Genomic DNA, 17,500 nt, shown 5'->3' on the forward strand with positions numbered 1-17,500 from the left:
ATCTTTAGTTCCAGCCCCTGCCTGTCTTCTCTGCGTTGTAATAATGGATTCTTGTGACCATTCACCCACTCTCCTCAGCCCTGATGTATCTTGTGTATACATACAACTTGAATTACGTATTTTTTGACCTGCCCCAATGCCATAGGCTTGCCAGACTGTGATAATGTCTCTCTCAAAGGAGAAGTTGTTGTACTTTGTGATATTTGGAATCTTGTTAGAAGCAACTTTTGTAGACATCTGAGAGGGATCTACTGTGCACACTGCTACTCGAGTTCCTGTGATGCTGGGGGGTGATTCAAGTGCATTCTTTACATCTTGGGCTGTCTGTATGTTGTTATTCTCTGCCACATAATTTCTGAGACGCTGCTTGCACGGAGCTATTCGTCGGTCACATAGGTCTTTGCCCGCCTGTGGATCAGAAAAATCGTACCTCACAACCTCTATTCCACTACGCTTACTGGTGGAATGTATTGTGGACAACAGGGCGGAATTGTGATAGCATCCTGCATTGTCACTTCTTAGTATTGCTCTTTTCACGGAAGGATGCGTTTCTTTGACGGTGCTTAGAACCTCTTCAAGAATGCAAGAAACAGAAAACCAATCCTGTTTACAGCTGTCAAATACAGCTATGTAAGCGTGGATTTGGTATTCGCATTCTGTTGGCTTGCAATCGGGGTGGTCAGATGAATGAACAACTGCTGAAAAATGCCAATTCATTCCTCTCTTGCCAAAAAACTCTGACTGTGTTTCTCTGTATTTCATAGGAAGAAGCTTCATGGCCCAGTCATTGATGACTAAAATGGTTTCACTATTCAGAGCATTCAAAGCATCCTGCCTTGCGATATCTTGCTGAAATGTTCGAAGCAAATGGGATTTCCAGGCCTCAATTTCTGTTACGGCATGTTCCCATTCCCACCTTGCTCTTTTCCTTTGCTCTTTTGTCAAACTTATGTCGTTGTTCTCCACTTTCTCTTTAATGCTATTCAGGATTTCTTTAATGCTTTGGCACTGTAAACATACCAGGTCGTGCTCATGGTTGCAAGGGCTGCAAAACTGGTCTTGGCCAGGATCTGATAGGGCAAACTGGATGCAGTGATCAGGACAATGTTCATTGGGACCCAAATTACATTTATAATCACATTTAAGGTATTTCTTTCCTGCTCTTAGTCGTTGGGCAGTTTCTCTTCCCCAAGTAGCTCCTGCACCATTAGTTGCTAGCGTTTCAGCAAGCGTCTCTAGTGTTTCAAAGGCCTCAATCCCAGCTGTCGATGTATTGTCCAGACCTTGGAGGGACTTTTGCCTCGAAGCACTGCAACATTCCATGATTCTAAAACAAGTGCGCTCGTTCAGGGGTTCTTTGCCTTCCTGTTTGCATTCTTGTCGATACAAATGAATGATTTTGGTTGTTGTCATCGTTCGCACAACTGCTGGTATGGGTAGAGTTACTCCAGAGTTCAGCTTCAGCTTTTTAGTACCAAAGGCAACATCTTGTAGAAATGTGGATCTTGAAATAAAAAGAATGAATTCCCTGACTTTGTCCATGTCTAGACGACATCGAAACAGCTTCTCGGGCACCTTTGTTTCACCAGCACCTATTTCGCTGGCATGCTTTCTGGCATTTTGTATTTGTCGTCTGGAGATGTCAGGGATACGTTCCTGAAGTTCTGTTTGGCTGTACTTGTCACATATAAGTGAAAGTATTTGAATCCGTGTAGATCTATTTTCAGACTCGTTGTACGCGGCTACTATGGCTTCTACCCCAGCATCAAGGACTAAAGTATTCTTAGGTCTCTCGTGTGACAGGTGATAGTTGATAACCGATTGCCACAGAGGTCCTTCTTGTGAAGGTGCGACCGTACGCAAGCTTGCTTGCGATTCTCTTTAGTCTTGAAGATTCCACATCGTGGTGGTTAGGATGACAACAGTTAGCCTAGTAGAAAAAATATATACATGTATGTATTTTTTGGCTTTTAATCCGGCGTATCTTTGAACAAAGCTGGTTCAACAACAATCAGCATTTGTTTCGTTCATTACCTTCACTTGGTACATAGTAGTGTACTTGGCACGATGTTTGGGACATATGGTCAACTTTATAACGTCATTACCGCCAAAGGGAATTCCTGCACGGTTGAGAATGAGTTCCCACTCGGCGATAGCAGCTACCTCAGCTTTCGGAATAAAAAGAAGCATAGCAGTACTTAGTAAGTAGTAAGTTGGCCCGTTTAGCGAGACGAATTTTGACCACTGTTTTTTGGGAAATCGGGTTTAGCTTGATTATCGCGCAGAACATTTAGTGACGCGATCACAAGTTAACAGAAAGGCATGGCGTATTGGAAGGTATCCGTGGCTCGTATTGTTTTATTACTGAAAGGTTTTAAATCTTAAACAACAGGGTCAAATTGATTTAAAAAATCTGAGAAAAAACACATAATCAACCTCCAGCCGCTCTTTTAGGAAAATGCTTGCATATTTGAAACCTTTTTTATCAGACCCGGTAACCTGGTCTGGATACCAGGATGTTAGTCCAGGGTACCAGGGCCAGCCTGCCTTCTTACATGAAAGCAGCAGTATTTTAACAGAGGAAATAGAAGTGAGATACGAATTCAGTAATGGGGCAGCAGCTCTAAGAGTAACAAGTGTTCAGTCACCTTCCACATCATTACCTCCACTGTAGAACGTACCATACTTTGGCTATTTCTCTCGCCCATAGAAGAAAAAAGCATTTCGTTTGGCAACACGCCAAGGATCTAAAGGTCAGCATTTTTCTCTGACGCAAACAAATGTTTCAAATGATATTGTTATTAAAAGAATGATAGAAGCTGAATAAATTATATTCTTTGACGCTCAAAATATGGCCAAAAACACCTCGAAATTTGGCTTTCCTATAAATTTCCATGTTATATTGCCAAATGCAACCAAATATACAGCTAAACTGGTTAAAACAATTTTACACTGCAATTTGGGGAAACTCAGTGGAAGTGCAAGAAGATTACAAGGATGGAAGTAAATTTGACTTTTTGATAGGGAGTCGAGAAGTCAAGATAGTCCAGTTTCGAGTTCGCCATGGCCGCTGAATAAAAGCACTGAGAACGCATTTGCACAGGGTTAGCCTCGACCTAAAGATGAGTAGATGACCTGTTTGCAGCGCTGTGTATTGTTTAATTTTCAAATTTGTGCCAGCTTTCCCCCAGTATTTGAGAATATTTTTTAGGGCGAGGCTAACCCTGTGTAAATGCGTTCTCTGTGCTTATAGTCGACGGTCATGGCGAACTCGAAGTTAGACTATTCCATTCTGGTGGAAATTTGAGTCTTTCAGTCATAAATTTTTCCATTTAGTTTTTATGATCTTTTTGCTGTTACCAATTTTGACGTTTTTTTTTCTTTCTGTTGCAAGATAATAAAGCTATAGCTCCTGGCCATTCTCATTAAAACACTATATATCAGCCTGGACAATGCCCCTTTAAGGTCTAGTTAAAACAAGGGTATGGAGATTTTGAGGAACGCTAGGAGCGAGAAAGTTTATGTTACTAGGGACCGGGAAATAGTTTTCGTATTTTTATTGTTTTGTTTCAGCGACGGTATGTGAAGCCGAAGGGAGACGAAAAAAAATGGTCTTTTCATACCTTCCTGCACAAAATAATTCTTTGCACGACTAAACTGATATTTTTTGTTGTATTTTAGATACGCTGTTCAATAAAGACCCTTTGTCAAAAAGTTACTGCTATCGTAAGACTGAGAAAAAACGGAATAAGCTGTATTATCATAAGGGCAAAAGCACCTGAGTAAACACTTTAATTAGGTTACTTTAATTGAGTTACTTAAATAACAACTGATGCGTTAAATAACCACGGAAATTTGGACAAACGTTAAAGAAGCATACAGGGTACGGAAAGATTTAAATGCTTTGCAACATTATTAACCTTAATTGAAAATCTCTGCTTTGTTGGAAAGGTAATGAAGCAAAACTGGTCATTTTTGGAAATTAGAATAAACAGAGCTCACGTCTAGTCTTGTACAAAGAGCGAACTTTACGGCATTCTAGGCTGTGGAAAACCACCATAAATAGTTTTAGGGCGTGAATTAGCAGCTTGAATATTTCTGCCAATCGGATTGTTTTCATGGGTTTTGTTAAGTGTAAAAGTAATTCGCTAATGTAGAAGCAAAAATGAATGAACTGGTGACAAAACCAGATATATGTTGTTATCATACCAACATCATTTTTCCACGTATAAGGAGACGAAGCATAATAGAATCTGACTATTTTGCAACTGATTGTCCCGTCACACTGTAACAATGTTTTACTCACTTGTCGTGTTTGTGTGCCCGGCCTTTGGTCGACCTCTCATGCCCGACGCTCCAGAACCTTTATACTTATTCTTGAGCCATGGCCCCATGTCCGACGTGCAGGACATAAGAGAAATAATGGCATCGTCACGTAGCGCCCATTTTACAGCGCCACAAGGGTCTGAGTTATTGCCAAATGAACAGTAAGTCATCTTCGAATTCAACTATTTAGCTGCAAGTTTTGTAATTGTTCGACCCATGGAGACTGGTGCCAAATTGTAACTAGTCCTCACTACAAACACGTACAAAATGAAAAACGGCCAGTATTATAAAGGCCTTGCAACATTTTTCCCACTATTTTGCTTCAGAAAACTTACTATATCACTTACTATAATACGATATTTCTTACTATAATACGATTGATTGTTCCTGTAATAGCTTTATAGCCAGTGTTGTAAGTTTAATTAGTAGTCCCACATCCGGCTTGGCCAGAAGCGTTTTCATGACTCGTATCACAGTTATTTTATTTTCCCTTTATTTTGTTTACACGAAATCAATATTTCTCATTTATAAAACATTTGCTTTCCCATAAAAATTATCTAGGTTAGGAAAAAATTGATATAGCAGTGATTTTTAAGTCATAATTTTGTTTATACAAATGAGGTCATTTTGCACAAGTGTTGAGTAATAATGATGCCGGGAAAGCAGCACAGCTTAAGGACCCAAATTTTTCAATCCTGTTTTGGATTATAGATATCGTTAGGTAACTCATGACGTGTGTCTTCATTCGTAATAGGATTACAGGTAACAATTATGGTTTCTTGAAGTTGGCCTATTTTTCGTATTTTCGGGGAGGTCGAAATTTGCATACATTTAGTGCCATGCCTATCTCTTCCCAATAATTATATCCCCCAAAGTCATCAACCGTATTAAAGTAGGTTCTTAGTAGAAACATCCCATACCATTATATATTCTGTGAGCTTTCTACATTTATTGTAATGGTACTCCAAAGTTAACCCTTATAAGGGTGTTATTTTTGTACTCTGAGACCTCAAAATGGGACCCCCCTGAAAAAATTGAAAGGAAGACAGAACGAAGAAAAATAAAACCGGATTTAATAATAACTCATCAAGGACAATGTCCTCACCAAGTTTCGCTGAATTTGGCCAACCCCCATTTCCAAGGTCTGACACGCTTTCTGAGTCAGGGCCTCTTAAATGCGGAAGCAAGGTGAAAACACTTGTCCAATGAGAGAGTTAAAGGGTGCGTTCGATTGACCCTATTCCGGAATAAGAATACGTGGAGTGATGATTTAAAACGGTATGTCTGGCGTTTTGAAGCAACAAAAACAATGAAGATATGATTAAAATAGCATTTTAGCAGGTGTTTGACAATTTTACGTGAATCTCCGTAAAAACGAAGAATTCCTAACTCTATTCCATGTATTCTTATTCCGGAATGTGGTCAATCGAACGCACCCTAAGTTGAATATAATATGGCATCAGCTACCAGCGCCATCTTGAAAACATAGATTGACTCCGTCTGTACATTTTATTTTCGTGCTGCAAGTGCGAGTGCGAACCAGGCCATCGGTAGACGACAAACAGTGATAATCAAAGCTTGCAATGTCGGTCTATAGTATTATGTTAAGCTTGGTATGAGCTCTTAAAGCGTGCGGAAGTCCTGAATTTGAGGTATTCGGTATTCATACGGTATTCATAAATGGCGGCTAAGTTTGTTTTTATGCTAATCATCCTCACTAGCCTCTTTAGCACGAACAAAATTCAAAAGAATTTTTGTTCCATATTGAGGCTAGTGAGAATGATTAGCACAAGCACAAAAGAATAATTTCTTGGCGGCCATTTATGAATACGGTCTATTTGCCCTGTATAAACCGGCGCTCAGGCAATGTTGGTCAACATTCAGCGACCTAAAATTGTTGCCTCAACGACGTCCAGGATGAGGTGATACGTGAGACACCTGACATGTTTTCAAGCAAAACTTTGGTCAGCTATCTTGTGATGTTTAGCAGGTGACTTTGCCAATGAATAGCAGTGGGTCTGAAATTGGCCTTGTTTCCATGTATAGTCCGCTGGTCATCCTGTTGAATCGTGCAGTTCTAATCGTAAATCTCTTTAATTTTTATTCACCGGGGTTTTCGTGTATCATTTCTTTCAGTACAAGTGAATAATGCTTTGGTTATTTCCGCATTTTTCATAGAGACATACAGATATTTGAGGAGTTATTTTCTTATGCCTGCCCCAAGTTCATCTCACCTGTACCTCCTAACTTTGATGCACCGCCAGCCAACTTCAGCAGGGTAGGTATTGCTGTACTGTCTCGTGTCCTAAGAATAGCCAAAAAAGCGACTTGTTTAGTTCTGAAACTAACAGCCTCAAAGGTTGTTTCTTTTCGATTATAATACTACTGTTTCATTGTTCAAGGGATCTTGTGCTTTGTTAAACTGATGAAAGAAAGGTTGTATTCGTTCTCACACACCACTGGTACCTGTGCCAAGTCGACCGCCACAGCATGGCCTTTATTGTAATCTCAACGAAAAACATACAGTTCACATAAAATTATACTGAAGTATGTATACAAATAGCTTCAGGCAAACTACTCAATAGTTGTACAAAACCGAGTACCGAAAATAGAAGCGCAAACTTGAAAATCTCTGGGCGGGTGGGTGGGAAAATGCCTGTTACGGCGAAAGCAACATAAACAACTGCCCGCTAAAGGTCACCTGACTTTACCTAGGCCCCAGTGGTGTGGGAGAAAAAAACATTTTCCAATTCTTTCGTTTCATTCATCCCGTGGAAAATTTCACTCAGCGACAGACTCGAAAGCGGTCCTTCCTGTTTAGCTTCCCTCTTCGTGGACCCTGTCTTGTCGGATTCCATGTAGACTCATTCGCAGCCGTTTTTTGGAATGTCACGCAACGCTCCCCCCAAAGTTTCTCTAGGGGGAGCGTTGCGTGTCATCCCAAAAAACTGCTGCAAAGGAGACTGGATTCATGAAGAACAATCACGGTGTTTAAAAACGACAGATACACGACTATTTTGCATTCCTCAGACTACATTTAAGTCAACTTTTTTTAAGATTGTGAGTCATCAGCTTAAATATGAACTTTCAATGCATTGTTGAAGGTAGAGCGACTGAAAAAGGAAAAAATCAGGCTCTTTTCGTGATCTGAAAAAAATCCTATGGTTTTTTCGCAACAGCGTAAAAAGCGTTTATTACTCCAATGACATTTTTGGTATGATCCTCGCACACATCTGGACGATCCTCTGGACAATTTAAGCAATTGTCAAGCAAATGTCTCTAAAGACACCGGAAAAATTCATGTGGTTTCAACGGGATTCGCAACCCATGGTCTTTGTGATGCCGGTGCAATGCTCTACCTTAATTTGTCCAGATAAGTGCAGGGATCAATTCTTCCTTTCGTCTATAACCCGCACTTCATGTGTATACATTTATTTCAGGAACAATAAAATTATTATATTTTTACACGGTTAGAGTCAGCTGAAATAGAGAGAGTTTCAATCGAGTGTCGTAAAACCAAAACCAATCAAAAAGGACGGGGACAATCCAGTAAGCCAATCAAAACTCGAAGTAATTACACGTAGCCGACACAAAGCGCGGGAAAATGTGCACGCGTGAGCCACAGTTGGTTTTGGTTTCACTTCTGATTGGTTGACAAAATTGCGCGAGAACTGTGAACCAATCACTTAGTGAAGTAATGCAAAACCAAAGTAATTACGACACTCAATTGAAAACCGCTTTATGCTCCATTGGGTTTGATTCCTTAAAGGACCACATGATACAACACTCATCCCTTTGATTGTTCCCGCTGAATGTCTTTGTTGTCTTAAGCCCACCTGGATCATTTCTCATGAAAAAAAATTTCCACCCTAGGAACCGTTTAATCTTCAGCTCAAAGTTTTCATGAATGAGGTTTCACAACAGGCTCTTATTCCAGTGATTAGGAGGTAGGTCCTGACAAAGCGTTTGCAGGTAGTCTTAGGGGTTTTAGAGAGCCAGACGCTCTTAAGTCACGGACGGAAACCGGAAGTGAACATTTCGCATCCCAGGACAGAAGTCTCTCCCAGGGCTTTTTAAAAATAATTAACGTTTTTGCAGATAGGGTGGCCATTTTGATTTCTATTGTTTCGAAAGACATTATGGGATGCTCAGGGGGCAAATTAATATGTATTTTCCCCTAGGCATCCCATAGTGCACTTACTTAGGCCCATCGTTCCAGGTGGAGCATAGGCCATCGACAACCCCTTGCCAGTGAACTCGAACTTGGGCTTTTCGTTCACCTTCTGTCCAGTTGTATCCTATCAGCTTCAGTTCCACATCAGTATCCCATCGCCAGCTGTTTTTGGGCGTCCCCTCTTCCTCTTCCCTTGGCCGGGTGATGTTGTTTGGCGCTTTCCTCAGGGTGTGACCAATCCAGTCCCATTTCCTTCTTAAGATCTGTTCACTTACCGGTTGTTGTTCCCCACCCTACCAAAGCTCCTCATTGCGAATTTTCTAAGGCCACCGAATGTTAAAGATGCGCCTCAGGCAACAATTTATGAAGGCCTGGATCTTCTGGGAGTGCCTTTCAGTGTCCGCCTCCACGTCTCAGATCCGTAGAAGAGAACTGATTTTACATTGGCATTGAAGATGCATAGCTTTGTCTGTGTCCTGATTTCTGTAGACGCCCAGATGTTTTTGAGCATGTTAAATGCTACCCTCGCCTTACCAATTCTTGCTGCTACGTCTACATCTGTACCTCCTTGTTTATCTATGACACTACCACGGTATGTAAAAATATATAGTAGCTATTATCAAAATAGCCGCCGTATCTGAAAAAAGGTCTGATGTTCCTAAAAGTGAAAAGATACTTAAGCAATACAAATGTGGTCTTTTCAAGACAATTTTGAAAGGAAAACAGCTCACTTCCGGTTGCGGTGCGTGACTCAGAAACATCTCGTGCTTAAACTTCCTAGTACCTCATCTCTAGAGCTAAGCTCAGGGCCTTATTCGCGCGGCGGCCATATTGGCCATAGACAATAGATTTCGTACCCTGAGCCTCGAGTTGAAGTGTTTGGAAACGAGTTTCGGTGGGGCAAAACAAAAGTTTTCAATCCCTCGGGACTCAACATGGCCAGACTGGAATTTAAGATCCTGCTTCGCACGTTTAAGTGTCTCCACAATCAAGGTCCATCTTACCTCCGCGAGCTACTCAAGTTTCGGAATCCTTCACGGACACTTCGCTCCTCCAAGCAAGCCTTACTTCAGAACTCGTACCGCCCTAATACCCTCTACTATGGTGAGAGGGCGTTTGCCTTCGCTGCTCCTAAACTGTGGAACTCTATACCTGAGCATATTAAGTCAGCCTCGTCTCTGTCAACTTTTAAAACGGCACTTAAAACTTACCTTTTTCGTCGCCACCTCCTTGATGACCAATGATACCTTTGTAGCTTAAGTGTTTTAATTGTTAATTAGTGTGGTTATTACTAATTTGCTTTGTTATTATCGTTATTATTTATTGTAAGCGCATTGAGATTTTTTAAATGCGCACCAAGAACGTTTCTATCATTATTATTATTATTATTATTATTATTATTATTATTATTATTATTATTATTATTATTATTATTATTATTATTAAGGCTCAATGGATTTCAGCAGTGCAGCAGCTCTAGTAACCTGCCATGGTTTGGTATTGTAAGCAGCTTCTATTGTTTTGACGTCTAAGTCATTGCGGTTTCAATTCTGCATGGGTAGCGAACCAATCACATTATACGTTACAAGAGCTGCTACACAAGCCTTGGATATCCTTTCCATGTAGCCGTTCGTGAATTGCTAAGAATGAAGTCGTCGCAATACGCAAACCTTGGTTCGAATGTGTCACTGATGTTCTTACTTCACGCAGCAAGAACTCGCTTTCTACGATCTCCTAAGGAAGGTTATGGTATTAGTAACCATGCTTATGCATGGAAGAGTTTTTTATCTGAGCACTGTCGATTTTGGAACGGGTACCATTACCATTACTTTGTGGAATGTTTCAGATAAGTCTGTAAGTTAGTTTTATGTAGTTGTCCTTTTGTCTTGTTTAATTTCCAGCTACTTGAAATTGTACACTACAATGCCCATCGCCAAGCTGGCCGCTTTTCTTGACATGGTACGTAGATCAGCAGTTAGTTTTCTCGTCAGTGCGAAAAAGGAAAACTATTTTTCATGGATGCGTTGTCTTTGCAAAAAGATGCTACTCTTCGCAACATCCGAGAACAAAGTCGTTGTAACGTAGCAGAAAATGGAAATCCCTTTTACTTCTCGGACTGAATGCAGCGACTGTAGTTTCGAGTTTTGTTTTGTGACTTGTTCCTTGACTTTGCGTCCTCTTTTTGTACATTTTACATGGGTATGCCATTTCGGCCGGGAAGAAAACCCTCCCTTTTAATTAAGGATCCTCCTTTGTTGTAGGATGAGAATCAATTCAGGACAGAGTTGCTGTGCTTTAAGGTAAAGTGGAATTTCTCGATCTGTGCACAATGATAACTCTCATATCTGTTTATTGAAGAAGATTTAAATAGAGTGCCCATAGACCACTCTCATAAATGGCGACCACCCTTGCAATCTTTTGTATTTATGTTAATTAGACCTACTGCCCTCATTTTGAAAGAAAGGCTTATTAGCATTAAAGCAGAAAACTATTTTATTTGGCCACCACTGTGAATGAGGTCTATTAAACCACAAGACCATGACTGAGGTTTTTTGTTCATTCACAACAAACACAGTCAATCGTTAAATAGGCCAGCCTTCATGCATTCAGCACTGTAGGCGATGGTAGGCGATTTTGCCACTAACTGTCATCAGCTATCATTCGCATGGCCAAACGGCTCGATGATAGTGGACCATACGTTAGCACGGTCACGCCAGTTTGATTTACGCGAGGTATATATCGTCGGACCCTTCTGCGTGAAAGTGTCAAGAACAAACTCGACCGTCCTAGTAAGTGTGAAATGTGAACCGCAGTAGATCCTAATTTAGGATAGTGCATAATAGTTGGTCGTCAGATGGGATCAAACATTTCAGTTGCTGAAACTCGCTATTCCGATGCTCAGCATCGGACTAGCGTGCCGGAGATTGTGAGTTCGATTCCGGCCGGACCAACACCCAGGGTCTTTAAAGAACTGAGGAGAAAGTACCGCCTTTGTCATTTCATCCGCAAGTGGTTAGACTTTCAAGTCTTTTCGGATAAGGACTATAAACTCAAAACCCTTGTTCATAAAACGCTATGGGACGTTAATGATCCCATACTCACGCTATTTAATAAGAGCAGGGCACGGAGTTCCTGGTGTTGTGGTAAGGGGCCCGTTTCTCGAAAGTCCCGAAACTTTACGGGCCATTTTCGGGTGACACAATTCCCTTTGTATCTCAAGAATGGAGAGGATTTAAGTCGTCAAACTTCACAGTCATTTTTCTTTTTAAAAGATCGGCTTTCCAAAACAAGCGGTTGGCAGTTTCACAAACGGCTTTTCGGGCCCGAAAAGTTCTCGGGACTTTCGAGAAACGGGCCCCTGACCTGAATGTTTCCCCAGTTAGCGCTGTGAACCGCTAGAACGCCCAGACTCGTAAATAAAGTTTGGTTGATTAACTCTTGATACCACTGGACTGTCATCATCATTTAATAACATCAACTATCATGTGTCGTTGCGAGCAAGCTACTAAAAAAGCGAGCCCAATAGTCGTCTTTCGTACAAAAAAATTAGTTTTCCCTCAGGTCTCTAGTAAATCTTGTTAAAATCGTTTTCACTCCTATACTTTTGGGAAAAGAGGCTGCGTTGAATTCATTTACGACGTTTCGCCTAAACGTTGCCCGATTGGTTAATTATTTGGCGCGGGTTTCTTCAATGCATAGCCAAAGCATGCATTAAGCTACTGTCAGCACTCAGTGACGGATTGTGTCATTTGTACAAGTGTATTGCAGCTGTCTTTGGATTGAGCGATTTTTCTCTCCCTTTCGCAGCACAAACAGAGAAATCTTGTGTGGACCAAAGGAACCGATGCTCTTGAAGGGGAACTCCAATCTTCATCTGAAGTGGATTTCTATATCGATCAGGTAAATTAGCCTACGATTCTTTATATCTTGCAAAATCCATGAGAATCGTTCTGATGTACTGGACCATTAAATGAAGGTGGCAAAGGGGGTTTCCGTGACGCGTGATAAAAACCAGCGTGATGCGTGATAGATACTTGCCCCGCCCCACTTCTTTGCCACCCTCTTAAATATATTGGATAATGCATATATGCATACACCATCATGATCGTCATATTTATATTCCATTGCGCAAACGATGAGCGACCACAAGTCTCACCCACGACGGACGATCTGCCGTTGCCAACGCAGAAATTGGTTTCGTACGCCCATCATTCTCTCCATCCCTTAGCTGTTCCTTCACACAGGCCAGATAGCCTGGACGCCTCTTGCCACGGGTTAGACAGTTGCGTGCATGGCTCCTTCTTGGTTCCTCTAAGCATTCGTAGGGCATGTCCAAACACTTTCTCAGAATGTTGATGAGAAAGTGAGTGTTTGATGTCTCGTAGGAGGTTGCTCACACAAACAAGGCGCAGATAGTCCGTTTTGATTCTACAGAATGATGAGGCGAACGCGTTTATACGATGGAACCAGTTCCATCAGTCACAGTTTTCATTATATACATGTAGCCAATGGACACATTAAACAGTAATGGAGCGGCAACATCGCCTGTAATGACGTAAGAACAGCCGTCTTGAAGCCAATGAAGTTAACAGCAAGGTGGAGTTGTGAATCCGCTGTGCACAACTTCATCTTGGGCACAAATCGGTCCGGCTTTCCCTTAGGTGTTGGATCTCCCATTCTCCGTAATGGTATCTTGTTCCAAACCTTGGCTGCAGTAGTTATTAGAGAGATTTCTCAAACGTTGATCATGACAGTGAAATCTCCTCCCTTCGGTGGGCAAGGGGACAATAACATTTGGCGGTGATCTACTGCTCAGGAGAAGTACGCTTCATGAAGACGCTGATAAGGAATATTCTGTGCGATGCTCTCTATTTCGTTTACACCACCTTGGAGGGCTTCTGCGTTTGTTGCACAATCCAGAACCACGGCTTTAGTATTAATACTTTACAATCTCATTTAAACACGAAGAAGCACTAGAAAAGGCTTGGTGCCTTAGGCACATGCAAATCAATCAACCCTAACGTGGACGCAACCGAGCTCTGTAATAATTTGTGCAATAAAAAAGTCCCTTATGGCAATGTGTCCGTAATATGTCATAAAATGATATTTGCCGTCCTTTTTTTCTCGCTAGAAATATCTGTTAGGGCTTCCGCCTTTGTGTTGCTGTTCGTTGATCACCATCTTGGATAATTGATCAGTTCTGCTTGAATGAATTCGAACAATAGCAGTTCGTGAAGCGACCCCTTTTATAGTGCGTCGTCGTTTTTAAAGCCCTGGCCAAACTTTCGAACAAAGTTGGATTGAAGGCTCCAACTTTGCTCGATCCAACATTGTTCCACAGTTTGGCCGCCCATGTTGGAAGATGTTCGTCCAACATTTTTTGTTCATCAAAATGATGGGTAGAGTTTGCTTTTGATCAAGCATTACAACCAACAATTCTGTTTGACGCAGCAATGTTGCAGTGTTTTGCCGCTCGTCCAACAAAGTCGTGTCCTGAATCGAGTTACGTTCGTACTGCTAGCCAATCACGAATCGCTATCTTATTTTCAAGCCAAGGCTTCTAGCATCCTATTGCAACAGAGATGGCGAACAAGGACCAAGGGGACTTAGGGGTTATTGATGAACAGCCAGAAATCTTGATTAGCGAGTATAAGGAAGCAAGGTCATGTCTGTGGGACACTTTTAGGCTATTTAATCATTATCGCTGTTTGGAGATGTCTGGTTCAATAGCGTTTAAAATTCCTGCAAATTGATCCGAGTTCATAATCATCATCTCCTAAGCGCGGATGTATCTTGCAAAGAACATACCCTTTTCTGCACGTTCTCTTAACCATTCTTTGGTTTTCCCTTGTTTGAATACGTCCTTTCCGTCCTCAAAGAACTCCAGTAGCATAACGCTACGCCAAATTTCAAGTTTTGCGCCAACTTGAACTTGAATTCGTCAAGCAATGTTGGATAGTGTTTTGCGACTACCTCAACATTTACATCCATCGATGTCACAGTTGCATGTGGGATCCAACTTTGTTCGATAGTTTGGCCAGGGCTTAAAGCTCCTTGAGTTCATATAATGTGATATTTAAATACTGCTTTATGGGCCTAGCGGATTCGTCCAGATATGATTATTCGGCCCCAATCACTTACATGTATACAGGGGATGGATTTCACTGACTATCCATTCGATGAATCCTTACCCTCAGACAACTCGATTATTCTACCGAGGCTAGAATTGGAGTGTGGTCATGTTTGCTTGCGTGAGTCAGTTTCGTGTTGATACTGCCGGCTGCACCGGTTCGTAGACTGTCGTTTCTGTGTCGGGACCGCTGGTTCGAGCTTTTTGTGCACTCTTGTTGAATGAATGTTAGAGTTTTTACCCGATCCATTTCATCTTAGGACATGATTCACATTGCTGATACCAAAGTTGAACGGCGCTATGGAGATTTCTTTATTCGACAGATTCACAAGTTTGAAGAGGTGGGAGAAATGTTGTTTGTTTTTAAGGTTTTTGGAACTAGTGGCCAAACTTAAAAACTTCATTGTGATAACTGTTTTTCTTTGGGACTACAACTGTGGGGTGGCTAAATTTTCTTTTGATCCCACTGAAAAGCCTTTTTTTTTTTTGTCCGCAACAATGTTTCCACGTAGCCCCTTTACAGCAGCCCCCTCCCTTCGGGTTTTTTCTGAGTGGAAGGGGCGGCTGTACACAGGCTATTCCCACTGCATGCGCGGTTTCACTACGAGCATTTGTGGTGTCATCAATGTTTTCCCCGCGTCTAAACTGAGAAAAAGCGTTATGTGCAACTGTTTTCTTACTAAAGTAAAGTATAGTAAACTGGCCCTGCTATAACTACTGATTCTGATTTGCTGACCGTCTTGCTCATTCTCTTTTCTCCGTGTTGGACTTCCTATCTCCCTTTTAGCCCGCATTGTCACCTCTTCAAAGATCAAGTGTGTAAAGAAAGGTCTTGCTCTGGCGCACCACCCCCTCCCCCACCTCCGAAATAGATTATAAATCCTTCCAAAACCCAAGCCTTAACAGAAATGGATTTCTCCTAACTGCAGGTGAACAAGAATATTCAGGCTTTGCAGTAGTACGATCACTGAATGGCAAGTAACGCAAGAGAAGCTGTTCCTTAGAAAATTTCATTTTATCTGGAACTGTGATGTGTGTTGAGAACCTCATACAAATCATCCTTTCGGGACCGATCAGGTCTTGGCTTGAATAAAGTTGTTATGACAAAGTTATGATTGTGTTGTTTGTACAGCAGTAATGTTAAGTCGAAGGTGGTTTTCCATCACACTGTTTATCGCAAATTATTAATTTTTACTTCATCTAAGATCAGTCTATTTTTTTATCTGTCAAAGCGTTGATCTTATAGTCCCCTAGGAAAGATAGAAATACTTTTGTTATTCTTATATCTATTTTTATTCTCGTACTTTCGTTGTCGATTTTTAATGTACTATATATATGTGTAGACATAAATGGGGTCAGAGTTGGTGGACGTTTGGTTACCATTGGGACGTAAAACCTGTTCCTTCTCCCCGTCACCTGTTCAGTTCTTTCGTATGTATATCTTGTGCAAATTCATTAAGTAGATTTTAGCGATCGACGACGATGACGTCTTTGAGAAACGTCATCGCAAACCCTTCCCGTTTTCCGTCTTTAGAGCGAGTTTCAATCGAGTGTCGTAAAACCAAAACCAAAGTAATTGCTTTGGCTATCAAAAAGTCAAAAAGGACGGATACAATCCAGTAAACCAATCAAAACTCGAAGTAATTACACAAAGCGCGGGAAAATGTGCACGCGCGAGCCACGATTGGTTTTGGTTTCACTTCTGATTGGTTAAAAAAGTGGCGCGAGAACTTTGAACCAATCACTGAGTGAAGTAATGCAAAACCAAAGCAATTCGCTAATTACTTTCGACATTCAATTGAAAACCTGTCTAACCCATTCACACCTCAAGCGCCCCAAATCGGCGAGTAAAATTGTCTGGTGTTAAGCCAGAGTAAAATCTGTAAGTCTCGCTGTCAGGAGGGGAGGGTTACCTTCTTCAAGTTACTTAACTATCCTGGAATTCAGTTGGGAGGATTGAAAGGCGTGACGCTGCTTGCTTACATTTTCTTTAGAACTAGTAAAAGGGTCTTTCATGGTAAAAAATATTTGAAGAAAAGAAGTTCAAATTTACATAGAGAAGAATAGAAGAGTAAATAAAGAACTAACACTACAAATTACAATTCTGTTAAAAACTATCTAAATTTAAAAAGGCAGCTATTTATAAAACATCGTTTAAACCTGCCCGTATTCACTCGAGGCAAAATATACTGGTGGCCACGTGGTGCAATTCCTTTGGCCTTTTCTATGGTAACAGTGTTAACTTTATCCCATAATTTTTTCCAAAATCGAAAACAGAGACTGTGTGTTTAACATAGCCATATCGCAAGGCTTTTGATTGTAGCCAATCAATATGGCTAAGATATCTTGTATAACTAGCAAATCCCCAGTGAAAAGGGATATCGTAAGCGAGTGAAAGTGACGTGCAAGTCATCTCTACTATCAATGAGTTCAACAACAACAACAACAATTTATTCAGGTATTTCCATTTTTATACATGGCATCACCTATCAAATTATGTTATGTAAGTTACCAATCTATTTAATTAAAAATAATCGGGAATTTCTGTAACTCATAACGTCATGATTTCTACACACCCTTCAAGGCAGCTTTCGCGATCATTCTCTTAAAATGCGCACCATTTCCGATGTATTAAAATTCAGCTCGAAAGAGAGGTTCTGAGGACAAAGACAAAGGAAAGTGGATGATATGCAAATATTTTGCACATTCATTCCAATGTGTTTCTATCGTTTTTGTCCTCAGTGCCTCACTGTCAAGCTGAATATTTGATATTTCGAAAATATTCTATTAGCCAGTATCAAAAATACCATAATACTCTTTGTTTGTCCCTCCAAAATTTTGCATAAGCATTATTTCCAGTTTCTCCAAGG

The 17,500-nt window shown here is 41.0% G+C and overlaps 2 protein-coding genes across 2 annotated transcripts in view; one reads left to right on the forward strand and one right to left on the reverse strand.

The window, feature by feature from the left end:
• LOC137970402 (uncharacterized) overlaps nucleotides 1-4,496 on the reverse strand; it is a 5,270-nt gene extending 774 nt beyond the window's left edge. The window contains exons 1-3 of the mRNA XM_068816933.1: nucleotides 4,307-4,496; nucleotides 2,060-2,168; nucleotides 1-1,879 (exon numbers count right to left, since the gene is read on the reverse strand). The exon at nucleotides 1-1,879 is cut by the window's left edge and continues 774 nt beyond it. Coding sequence (XP_068673034.1) covers nucleotides 1-1,879; nucleotides 2,060-2,168; nucleotides 4,307-4,496 — 2,178 coding nt within the window. The remainder of the gene's footprint in view (nucleotides 1,880-2,059; nucleotides 2,169-4,306) is intronic.
• LOC137969819 (eukaryotic translation initiation factor 3 subunit L-like) overlaps nucleotides 1-15,742 on the forward strand; it is a 48,391-nt gene extending 32,649 nt beyond the window's left edge. The window contains exons 16-22 of the mRNA XM_068816191.1: nucleotides 6,505-6,604; nucleotides 8,200-8,273; nucleotides 10,402-10,459; nucleotides 10,762-10,800; nucleotides 12,308-12,400; nucleotides 14,891-14,971; nucleotides 15,560-15,742. Coding sequence (XP_068672292.1) covers nucleotides 6,505-6,604; nucleotides 8,200-8,273; nucleotides 10,402-10,459; nucleotides 10,762-10,800; nucleotides 12,308-12,400; nucleotides 14,891-14,971; nucleotides 15,560-15,589 — 475 coding nt within the window. The 3' untranslated portion in view covers nucleotides 15,590-15,742. The remainder of the gene's footprint in view (nucleotides 1-6,504; nucleotides 6,605-8,199; nucleotides 8,274-10,401; nucleotides 10,460-10,761; nucleotides 10,801-12,307; nucleotides 12,401-14,890; nucleotides 14,972-15,559) is intronic.
• The last annotated feature ends 1,758 nt before the right edge of the window (nucleotides 15,743-17,500 follow it).

Source organism: Montipora foliosa, chromosome 9 (assembly GCF_036669935.1).
Source record: "Montipora foliosa isolate CH-2021 chromosome 9, ASM3666993v2, whole genome shotgun sequence".
NCBI lineage: Eukaryota > Metazoa > Cnidaria > Anthozoa > Scleractinia > Acroporidae > Montipora > Montipora foliosa.